This window comes from Marmota flaviventris, chromosome 6, assembly GCF_047511675.1.
Source record: "Marmota flaviventris isolate mMarFla1 chromosome 6, mMarFla1.hap1, whole genome shotgun sequence".
In the NCBI taxonomy this organism is placed as follows: domain Eukaryota; kingdom Metazoa; phylum Chordata; class Mammalia; order Rodentia; family Sciuridae; genus Marmota; species Marmota flaviventris.
The window spans coordinates 134,199,854-134,212,722 of NC_092503.1; the positions used below are offsets into that span (position 1 = coordinate 134,199,854).

The 12,869-nt window shown below is 35.0% G+C and overlaps 1 protein-coding gene across 2 annotated transcripts in view; it reads right to left on the bottom strand.

Annotated features, from left to right (window-relative positions):
* The window catches only part of Exoc2 (exocyst complex component 2), a 198,084-nt gene that overhangs the window by 81,173 nt on the left and 104,042 nt on the right, over positions 1–12,869 (bottom strand). For both annotated transcript variants that reach the window (XM_027954808.2, XM_071613618.1), the window contains exons 13-14: positions 8,180–8,304; positions 21–86 (exon numbers count right to left, since the gene is read on the bottom strand). In XM_027954808.2, coding sequence (XP_027810609.1) covers positions 21–86; positions 8,180–8,304 — 191 coding nt within the window. The remainder of the gene's footprint in view (positions 1–20; positions 87–8,179; positions 8,305–12,869) is intronic.

Below are 12,869 nucleotides of genomic sequence, written 5' to 3' on the forward strand. Positions count from 1 at the left end.
TTCTGCATACTTATACTTACCTTGAAATCATTTTGTCTTTGTCTTACATTCTTTGATCTTTCAACTTGGCCTGACTTCTCGGCAGTCTTAAAAATTTTAAAACAAAGAAAACATATTAGTTGTCTTTTAGGAACAATTTATAAAAATAAAACTTTTAAAGTTGTACACAGAACATGAGATATGAGCTGATTTGATTGGATAGTTAAAAAATAATTTAAGTTTCTAGTTATAAGATGACGAATTAGAAAACCTTTCTTATACCAGCAAAAAGTTACATACCATTCTAAAACCTTTAGGAACAATTCCCATAAATAAATCTAAAAATTAAGTTGAAATTACCAACTTTGAAGGTGTTCATATGGTATTTCAATAATTCCATATGGTTAAACTATGATGTATCCATGATAACATTTTTAACATAATTTCTCATTAGATAGTACAAAAGTAAAATGAAGAGTAAACTCTAAATTAAGGGACAGTAATCATAGGATATCCATTCTATTTCCCTCGTAAATACTTTTTAATATAAGCATTATGTAATTTTATTTAAAAAAATTATAAATTACAGCTCTTCTTTAAGGGATTTTACAGTGTAATTTAGGAAGAAATACATTCTACTATTCTAGAATAATTTTTTTTTTCTGCTTTTGACATACTCCATCTTTTCCTTAAAGTAATGTGTAGAAGACTTCATATTGATTAAAAGAGAGATCTGTTCAACTGGATTTCAGTTGGCATTTTATTAACCAATTTTTAACAATTAAATACTAGGAGGGCAAGGTGAGAAAACATTCCAAATAAAAAAGCAACAACAAAATTACACCATGTGAAAGAAGATTCTGACATTTCATGGATATTATGTAAAAATTATTCCTTAAAATTAAAACCCTTACATATTATTAGTTAAAGGGTAAAGACATGTCAAGAGACCTTTCAAGTTAAAAACAATCACATTATCAATGATTATGTTATTGACTTCAAATTAACTTTAAAATATAAGTAGTGTTTATTGATATATAGAACACATATACACACATTGTATAAACTAAAGAAACAGTATACAGAATTTACATAATTAACAATATTGATATGAATGAGTAAACAAAGGATTAGATTGTTGGTTGTTTCCAACAAAAATATATGACAGGACTGACAAGAAATGGTCAGCACAAACATAAATATTCATCCTTCAAACTCTAATTTACACTTATTTTAAATTTTATATTAAACTATGAAGTTGTCATTTTTTCTTAGAAGAAATTCACTTTTGCTTTGAAAGGATTAAAGGTATAAATAAAAACCCTAAGCTCAATAACCATTCAAAAAAGCTGACTCCTAGGTTCATTGATGCTTGAAATTCTTAGTACAGCAAAATGGATGTTTTCCTTTATTTTTAAGATGAATGAAAATAAGTAAAGTGTATAAACTATGAGAGTGATGTGATATAAATATATATATAAACCTGACCACCCTGGGCACTGTGGTAAGGAAGGTGACCTGTCTGTGCCTCTTCTCTGAGTCATATCCACTTAGGCAAGTCCAAATAGCTCTGAGTCTGCTAGCTTGCTTTCTGTTTTTGTCCAGTATAATGCTCAGTCAAAATCCCACAATTGGATTACATAACACACGTGAAGCTCTGGGTTTGATTCCCAGTACTGCCCTCCCTTCCCCAGCCGAATCATGCTGCTGGTAATATAGAACCTCAGTGCTGAAATATTTGCAAATTAATGTTCTGCTCACTAAGGGGCTAGTGCTGTTCTCTGAATGTTGTGAACACTTTTCCTTCTTTACTCTCCCACTAATTGTTCCTACAATTTCAAATGTTATTTCTATCCTTCCAAATGGTATCTCCAGTGCAAATGTTTCCTCTGAGACCCATATTTGAATCTCAAATTGCCTATTGCAATCTCTTTTTGAGTCCACTATCTCAGAAACTTGGTATGTTTCCTCCCAAGCACATTCTTTCTCAACTCTTTCAGGCTCTGAAAATGGCAAACCTGTTCACTCAGGAACATGTTACAGAGCTATATCTGACAACCTACCCTCATCTCTCTCATCTGATCCACCAGCGAGACAATCAACACTACTTCCAAAATACAAATCATGCCTACCAATTTCTCTCCAACATAAAACCTTCATCCAAAACCACCACTCTTTCCTGCCACCTTCACTCGCGTTCTCTGACAATTTATTTAGAATAGGCAACCAAAATGATCTTTTTTAACACAGGAGGCCAGCCCAGTGAGCTCCTCCTGACATGTGCATGTCTACTAGGGACAGTCTGGGGCTTTTTTCCCATTTTTTTCAGATGCCACATGACACATGTGCCATTCATCATATACTGCTTGCTAATCCCTCCTGCATTGTTTCCTTTTCATATGCCAAGTGTCAGCTTAAATATCCAGAGAGATTTTACCTCCATTCCATTCCACTACTACAATTTTTATCTCAGGGTAAAAGACAAAGTTTTTTTTGCTTCTTTTTGTTTCTTTTACAGCCTTTTGCAGGACTTAGGGTGACTTTTTTAAAAATATATTTTGGTCCTACCTCTCCAAGAGGGAAAAGGGTCAGGCTTACCCTTGTCATTGTTTTATTTATACTACATATGTCTATTTTTGAATTTGTGTCTGCATATATATATTGTGTGTGCATGTTTGCATGTATATGCATGTTGAAGCTATACGCACGTGTACTCATATAATGTATGCATGTATGTATGTGCATATTCTATGTCATGTGTATGTGCACAAATGTATGTCTGTAATATTGGTAGCTACCTGTGCATGTGTTTGTGTCAGTATCTGGCATACAGAGGATTTCCAGTGTATTCCATAAATATCTGGTGAAGAAATTACCACCAGGGGTTAGGTTATACTCCTGAACATACTTCAAAAAGCATGACTGACCTAAACACTGTGATGCTCTGAAGGGCTTTTTGAAAAACCTGAAGTTCTAGGTCTCAAGGTGACAGACTAACCCTTGGAAGGAGATCTGCCAGGCATAAATACTATGATATCTCTCAGAAGACCTCAACACACTCAGTTCTTCCTGGAGACTTAAGTTGTCAACAAAAGGTATAAGCAGAAGTCTGAAAGTTTTGTGTGGGGACTGGGAGTACTATTATCCACGTTGAAATCAGAAGCTCCTGAGGATCCCAGCTCCTACTGCACTGTCAGGAAGTACACAATGAAACAGAATTCTGAACTGCTGAAGATTTAAGAAACTTACAATCATTAATTTTATTTGTCAACTTGAATAGGCCACAGGGTGCCAAAGCATTTGTTCAAATATGAATCTGTGTTCCCGGATGAAGTTAACACTTAAATCAGGAGACTGAGTAAAGCAAGAGGCCCTCCCCTATGGGGTGGGCCTTATCTGATCAGTTGAAGGTCTGAATATAATAAAAGGCTGTTTCCCTGTTTCTGAGGGAACTCTTCCTGCCTTGTATTCAACTTGGGGTATTCATTTTTTTTTTCTTTGATACTTGAATTGAAACATTTGCTTTTTTTGGATCTCAAGCTTGAAAACTTTCACACTGGACCCAGTTCTCCTGGGTCTCCTCTCCAGCTTACTGCTTCACCCTTTACACCTGACTTGTCAGTTTCCACAATCGTGAGCCAATTCTCCTTGTGTGTGTATGAAGGAGAGAGAGAGAGAGAGAGAGAGAGAGAGAGAGAGAGAGAGAGAGAGAGAGAGAGAGAAGGGGGTGTTATGTATACCTACACATATCCTATTTGATCTGTTTCTCTGGAGAACCCTGATTCACACATTCCTACTCTGGTATGCTATAGAAGAAAGAAGAGACATGCCAAGATAAAACTGTCAGAGGCAGTCTTTTCTAATTGTATCCTCCACAGTACCTGAACTTTGTACATAAGGGGGATGTTCAACAGAAAGATTATTTCAAAGTCAGTTGTTCTGTAAATACTTTTAAATGAAAGAAAATGAGTTGAAAATGTGTAGTTAAGAAGTATCACATCAAGGGCTGGGAGCAAGGTTCCATAGTAGGGCATTTGCCAAACACATATCAGGCCCTGGGTTTGGTGCCCCATCTTTCTACCACTCAACAAATGTCTCAAATTCAGGCTATGTTTTGTGATAATTTTGATCACAAAACAGGTGCTTATAAATGTATGATGACATCTACTGGACAATAATTTTATAAAATTCAGGGACTTGTCTCCAAATATATGCAAAATAGAAGGGAAAGAGGAGTTAGGTCTAATGCATGCAATTGCTAATGAAACAACAGTTACATATTGTTTTAATCTGATGAGGAGTTGAACATTCCCAACACAAGGAATTTCCTTAGGTTTGCCCTACTTAAAAAAAAAAAAAAAAAAATCTAGCTTTGGAATCTACAGTACATTTTAATTGCATGAGTTATACAACTTTTTAAGATAGAATTCCCAATTATTAACATATATTTGGATACTTTAAAAAATTTCATTCAAAAATACACTACATTTAAAACTATCTAAAGGAGAGATCTTAATCTATTATTAACCATTTCGTTAACTAAAAACCTTAACTCTTTCCTGCACACACAGACCAAAACTACTTTGTGGTAAGACCAACGGCTAGATTTCACTGTTTTGATTCACATTATGTTACTTCACATGGGCTAACTGGTTTTGAAGAACTGACTATTTATTTAAACTGTTGGAAACTTCATCTAAATCTTTAACGGATGGACTCTTAATAATAAAACAAGATAGTTCTATTAACAAAATATGAAATTTTAAGTAAATTGTATTCAAATATTATAAAGCTCTCTGGTTTGAAATTAACACATTAAGACTCAAGTTGTCAATTCTGAGAACATAATAATCATTTCAAAGTTACCAGAAATGGTATACTTGTTGCTTAATTTAAGTTTTTATAGGTGTTCTACATCTGAAACAATGGAACCAAATGGGTTAAATATCAACTATCAAAAATCTCAAAATTCAGGGACTGGGGTTGTTGTTCAGTGGTAGAGCACTTGCCTAGCATGCATGAGGCACCGGGTTTGATCCTCAGCACCACATAAAAAATAAATAAACAAAGGTATTGTGTCCATCTACAACTAAAAAAAGAAATTCTTTAATAAAAAAAAAACTCAAAATTCTTCTCAGTATTAAGTTTCTAGATTTCACTCATAGACTGACAGGATGGACACACTTTTCAACTCTTCTACTCCTAGCTATTTCCCTTTGTTACCTTTTGAGCTTCTCAATAGATGGTAAAGAGTTTTAAAACATGCTTCAATCTGTACAGCAAATTATACTTAATTATATCTCATATTTTTACCATAAGTAGGTAGAACCTACAAGGAAGGAAAATATATCCCCTTTCACTAAAATATCCCAGATCAAAAGCTATTAGAAACTTTATGACTCTAAAAAGAGTCAAAATAAAGCAAGCTACTGACTGTATTGGGTGGTTCACCTTTAGGAACTGATCCAAATGAGAGGAAAAAAACATTTGGCTAGAAACAAATAATATAGCTTACAATCCATTTCCTAAGGGACTGATTCTTGAGGTGAGTTAATCTACCTTGACATCATTCAATTCTACTCTAATAGTTTAGCACTCTAATTTTTTTTCTCTCTCTTTTTTTTTTTGTTGTTGTTGTTGGTACTGGGAGTCACATCTAGGGACCACACACATGTTATGCAAGTACTCTACCACTGAGTCACATTCCCAGCCCTGGCATAAATTTTATTCCAAATAATAAGAACAAACTCTTATTTATCTGCCAGAGACTGTTATAAGCACTTTACTTACTTTAACTCAATGAATTTTCAAAGCAGCCCTATGGAAGTAGTCATAGAGAAGTAAAGGTCATGCCTAGTAAGTGCTATACACTGGATATTTCTGTTTGTAACACTAGTGTTGTGAGAAAATCTTTGAACAACCTTTCCTGTCCACATAAGTGAGTTGGTTTAGAGATGGAGCAGATTGTGAAGAGGAAGCTGTGGTGCCAGCGATGCATCTCTTCTCCACTGTGGCATAGGGTAAAGGACCCAAAGCCTGTTCCCAGCACAGCAAGCTGCCCACATTCATTTAGCTGAGATCCATGGAAAGACAAATCAACGTGTGAAACGCATGAAAGCAGAGCACTCGAAAAACTTTTCTCAGCTGACCTGCAAAACTGAAGTTAAAGTATTCTCTTCCGAAGCTAGCAATAAGCAACATTATATTTATGAAGAGCAGTCAAGCCCCACTTTATTGTATAGGATTCCCTCTTTTAAAGTTCACTCTTCAACGGAGGTTTTGCATACCCAGGTGATACAAAGTAAAGCCAAAAAGTTGTCAATTATTGCCTTAATATTTAAAATTGTACCTCTAGAGTAATTAATACACTTTTGATGTTAAAGAAATAAAAAATTGTACTTGTTATGTGATTGGTTTTTCAGCACTAAAAACTTGGGTTTTCATGTACTACCATTTTTCTGATTTTCATACAAGAAGTAAATTTTATAGGTTGGATAACCAGCCAATCATATAAATAAAGATCTAGGAATCCATAGGCAGAAAAAAGAAGAGATCATGGACAAGGGGTTTTAATATAAAGGGGGAAAAAAAAACCCTCCAGAGGATAATTCTATTTCTTTAACATCTGAGTGAATTTATGCTCATGGTCAAAGGAGATTCAACAGAACACTAAAGCATTCAGATACCTAACTACTTCTCACTGAGGAGGAAGGATCTAAAACATCAAAAATGTGCCATCTTTTTGGGGGGGGTTGTCATTTTATTTTTGGGAAAAAAAAGGTTTATCCTTTGTTCATGTCTACTTTCCATGTTGTCAAGTTCAAAAAAGCAGGAAATAGACCTTCATGAAGACCCCCCACACCTCTTCTAGCCCTCCTAGGGCTATACAGAGTTCCCCCAGGTCTGAAATAATCCATATAACTAGAATTCCCTAATGGGAATACATTTAAAAATCATGTCATATAGCCCCATTGTTTCAATCTACTTGAGTTCTTATAAGCCTTTACATTTTAATGAGTCACACATTTACTTAATATCTTAATAGTAATGTACAGATGTCTCTGACTTATGATGGTTCAACTTTACAATGGTGTGAAAGTGATAAATATCACTTTGAATTTTGTGTGTCTCCTAAGCTAGGGACATATGTTGTAATCAAGAAACAGAACCATCTTCTTAATCTTACAGGTGGGACCAGGTAGCAACTAGAGGCAAAGGATGTTTACAGTGTATATTCCAAGAAATGGAGGCCTTTTGTGAAGTATCTGATGTGAGGTCATAAAGTGATAAGTCTGATTTCCAAGTGTGACACACAAAAGTCAAAGTCGTTACTTTTATGTTCATACTTTCCACTCTGCCAACTATAGATGCCTTTCAATTCACAATGGCATTATGTACTGATAAACCCATCATAAATTAGAAATATCCTAAGTTAAAAATGCATTTAACATATATAATCTATAGATATTATAACTTGTAACACAATAAACTGTAGTGTGTGGGCTATTTTCCTGCTCACTGCTGCCATCTAGCATCACAAGTGATGATTACACCATATGTCCCTAGCTTAAGAAACACATAAAATTCAAAGTGATGTTTCTATTGTTATCACTTTCACACCACTGTAAAGTTGAACTATCATAAGTCAGAGACATCTGCACATTGCAATTAAGATATTAAGTAAATGCATGGCTCATTAAAATGTAAAGGCTCATAAGAACTCAAGTAGGTTGAAAAAATGGGGCTATTTGACATGATTTTTAAATTCATTCCCATTAAGAAATTCTAGTTATGTGGATTATTTCAGACCTGTGTACAAGCTGCAAACATTTTATTTGTGCTTTATTATTTGTTCATAGTTTACCAATGTAATTTCATTCACAATTTGTCCTGACATTATACTTAGTCTGAATCCTTGAAAATACTTCATGTTTTTCTTAATTTAGTTGTTTTCCTCATTTAATCCTTATAACCACTTGTTGAGATGAATACCCTTACCATTTTTTTTTTTTTTTTTACAGATGAAGAAACTGAGTCCTGGAACAATCAAGTAATTTGATCAAGGTCATGTGGCCACCAAGTATCATAAAATGACAATTACAGGGTTCAAGCTTCTAAGGTTTCAAAATCTAAAATAAATATTTAAGAACAGAAATTCACAATAACTTAACTCCACCTATAGTCTATTTCCTTTACATACCTCACTGAAAAGGCTTCCATTAACATAGGAAATCCAGAGTTTCCAGAAGTTAGGCAGCTGACTTAAAACAAGCTTGGTTAATTTTTCAACAAATGCCACTCTGTAGGGAGTTTTATATCTCCATGCTAAGGGAAAGAAGAATAAAATACTATGAATACTCTTGTGAATCAGTAAAATAATGTATTTGAAGATATGATTTTCTACTCATACCCACACCTAAAAATGAAATACAAAGAAGAAATAACCTAAATATGGGTAGAAACTTGTGTTGGCCCACTTTGGCTATGGAACATCAGTTTAGTGATACAGCAATATTTCTTTTTTTTTTTTAATATGTAGTTTTTTAGTTATAGGTGGACACAATACCCCCATTTTATTTTTATGTGGTACTAAGGATCGAACCCAGTGCCCCATGCATGTCAGGCAAGCACTCCACCCCAGCCCCACAGCAATATTTCTTAATTCATATCATACTCTAGAACACAACAGTCACCAAGGTCCCTACTTTTCTTGTTTCAGTCTGGTATTGAGGAGCACCCTCTAAAGAATCCCAGGCCAGGCCAGGCAGGGACCAGGATGACAGGTCAGGCCAGTACACCATCAGCTGGGAGGGCCAGGAGAGAAGGGTACTTTGGCTCTTCAACCTTATCCTCAGGATAGTGTAGTTTTCTTCAAAAAGTCATGCCTTCAACCAGAAAAGAAAAGCCAACATAGGGGCTTGCTCTGCCATCTAATGAAACTAAAAGCTAATTACGACCTTTGAGAAATGTCATTATACACCCTAGATGATGAAAATTCAGTCAAGAATCCAGTTGTCATAAAGGAGCATATTCAAGTGCAATCACTGAATGAATAACTCCTCCCATAAGATAGAAATTCAGAAAAAAAAAATAGTGAAACCTCTTTGGTTCTACATTATTTATAGCAGTAACTGAGAAATAAAGCCTTAGATTTCTTTGAGGAGGAATACATTCTTGGGAACAAAAACAAATGTAGAAATTTAGGCACCTATAGCTATTTTCAGGCTCCCCCTTTGTTTATCCCAGGGTTGACTGTTTGGCTACTTGGCTCAGGATTCCTTCCTGTCTTCACTGCTTCTACCCTACTTCCTAGCTGCTCACTTGGGAGCTGCTGCAAGATCCCACAAAGCCCTTCACCAGTCCCACTGCAGTGATTATCAGAAATGCTGGAGGGTGGAGGGAATTATGATCTGTTATTTAGCAACATCAAAGACAAGTCAGCTTCCAACAAGGATTTCCATTAACTCCATGACCAACCACTAACTGTTTTTCAAAATACCCCTAGGCAAAAAAAAAAAAAAAAAAGGTGTTATTCTTCTTGGTATTACAGGGAGGAGGTGTAAACTGTATTTGTTTTAAAATGTCTAATAACTTTCTAACTTGTTAATATATGGCTAGGAAATAAAACAGTAGAAGACACTGCCTGGCCCCCACCCCCATTTGCCCAGCCCTTGGTCCAGCTGTAAGAAACCACTGTAATAAGTATCTTGTGATTCTTTGCTAAAAGCTTTTTGTATGTACAAACATAAATATGTACTCTCTCCCTCCCAACTGTCACTTTAAGTTTTGGTTTTTTTACAAAAATGAAAGTATACTAAATACACTCATTTGATGTGCTTGGCTTTTTTCATTTAACAATGATTCTTATCTTCCACCTTCACACTTAATATGTTCCTCTTCTTTCTTCCCAAAGATACAGAGGACACAGTATTTAATATTTGAGGTAGTCTAATAGGAAAATTATCTTCTAATAGAAAAGATTGTTTTCAGTCTTTTGCAGTTAAAACTAATGCTTTAGCCAATAACAGTATGCCTATATCATTTAGCACATGTGCCTGTACAGAATAAACTCCATTATAAGAAGTGCTGGGTCAAATAGTACATGCAGTTGTAATTTTGAGAAATATTATTGAATTGCATTCTAAAGAAGTTATGTACACTTTATCAAACAACACATGAAAGTATAAGCTTCATTATAACCTCACCAACAAACAAACCAAACACAAAAGTTAAAACAAAACCTAAAACAAAAGCTTGGGGTTTTTGCCAAACTGGTATTTCACTACAATAGTACACTGACTTTTATTACTATTGTTATGAATGAGGTTGAGTACCGATTCATATGCTTCCAAGCCACTGAAACTTCCTTTTTGCTGCTTTTAGAGCCTCTTTTTTTTTCTTATGCATATCAATCCTCTGCCTATGTTGTACAGGCACGTTCTAAACTCATTTTTCACATGTATGAAGGCATGATTCTTTAGTTAAGGGCACATTGTAAACTTTTACTCGACCAATATTTATTGATGATCCACAGTGTGCTTATCATGTGGCTATACTCAAGATCTGTGTGAACTGTTCATCACTAATGCTGAACAAGCTCTGCTTTCACAGAGCTTCACAATCTAACAGAACAGTCAATTCAGTACATCACAATAGCAATGTAAGGCAAGGTTAAGTTAAGAAGTAGCTTTCATTTGTTGATAGATCTGTTACAGATTCTTTTTCCTAAAAAGTAAATGATAGATTATTTTCCAAAAGCAGGCAGCATGCCAGGGGCAGGTGTGTTCTAATAACAAGGTAAAAAACAGGAGGAGAAAAATCTAAAAGTTGAAGCATTGAAAAATTTTCAATACATGGTAACAAATAAACATTGTATCTTTCCCAAGAACAATGTTTCCAAATATCTTGTTCCTCCATGCAGCCAAATCTATTATTATTTTGTACCCACCACCAACACTATCCAACCCCTCACTGTGAGAAACTCATCTGTACCTTTATCTCACATATTCTTTGCAAGGCTTATTTGATGGGAAATTAAAGTAAAAGTGTCCAAAGCAGAACCCATTGAACCTGTACCAGCTCTTTATGTAGTTTGTCCTAGCTCACTGCCTATAAATGTACCCTGTGCATATAGATAATAATGTAGGTATCTATACTCTATAGGTGTAAAAAAGCAGTTCTTCATGAAGATTACACCCTAAACCCAGGCAAAAAATAAGGAATATTGTCTTTTTTCTCTTTCTTTCTTTCTTTCTTTGGGGTACCAGGGATTAAACTCAGGGGTACTCAACCACTGAGTCACATCACCAGCCTTATTTTGTATTTTATTTAGAGACAAGGTCTCAGTTAGTTGCTTAGCACCTCACTTTTGCTGAGACTGGCTTTGAAATCACAATCATCCTGCCTCAGCCTCCTAAGCCACTGGGATTACAGGTGTATACGCCACCTCATCTGCTTTTTTGTTACTTTAAAAGAAAAATTTATTTTTAAAAACCATAAAATAAACAAAGTAAACTCACCCTCATTCTTGTTAAATCCATTAATGAGCATTCTAAATTGAAATGATTTTAAGATAGAAAAAGTACTTAAACAATCATAAATAAAAACATAACAAACCAATTCCAAAAGATTCCTTTGACTGAATCTTTCTATGGCACATTAACCAGAGAAACTACTTTGCCAGACTTCACATAGTGGAGAAATGTTAGAATAGCTACTAAATAATGTTGCTGGACAGTCACAGGGAATGGGAGTTCTGCCATCACTAAATATACTGGCACTCAGTCACCAAGGTTCTCAGAAAATAGCACAGTTCCTGCACCTCCTGCCCAGTGACAGAGAATAATTCTTACCTTTACATTACGTGTAAATTCTTCTTACATACATGTATATGTAATAGACTCCTTTCTCCCCCATTCCTTCTAAGTCTACTTCATCCAAATTCTTATCATTATAACTGAATAATAATTGGATTTTCTTTTCCAACAAGTCTTAAACATGATTAGTTAAGGGTCACATGATATATGACTGACAGAATAACATCAAGAGTAATAACTGCCTTTGAATAAAGAAAGGAATTAAGGACATATGGCAGAAACATTCATATTTTTTCCCAAAAGAAATCACAAAATATGTAGGTTGCTTTGATCACAAAGTTGAGAAAGAATCTATTCAAATTTATTCATATCCATGGTTTATTATAAGCAATCCTTCATAATGTTACAATTTCAAAATGTAACTTTAAGAAAATTAAACTTGATTTTTTTTGACTTCCACTTCTAGCCATGCTAGAGTAATAAGAATTAGACTTAACCTCCAGCCATAAATAACTAGACCAGCATTGAAAATGGCAAACCCCTATGAAATAACTGTTTTCAGATACTGATAGCAGGCAGCACAGGTCTGTGATCCCTGGGGTGGGAATACATGTAGTAAGCCCATTATCACTCAGGGTTCCTGCTTGCGGCCAGTTTCTGGAATAAAGAGGCAAAGGAGGAGGAATTAAAATAAAGCTCAGTGGCCTTTCTGAGTTGTAGAATAAAGTTTAAGGAGGCTGGGGTAAGGGTAACTAGAAACTGCAGGGAGAGTTCAGGACAGAAAGGGGCTAGGTATTTAAAAATAAATAAATAAATAAATAAAGCTTCAGATTTGTATAGGGATTCTCTTAAGTTTTTTTGCTGAGGACTAGGTCATGCATATTTGGAGTTCAAACACTTCACAAAGCTAGGTAAAGACCAATCAGGAAATTATAAACTCAACAATTTTCAGATATCACACAGGCCATGATAGAACTGAATTAATCTTAACTGCCTGGCTAGCATTATTTACAAGAAGACAACAAAACCCAGACACTCACCACTGAACATTCAGTGTGTGACAAACACTAACAA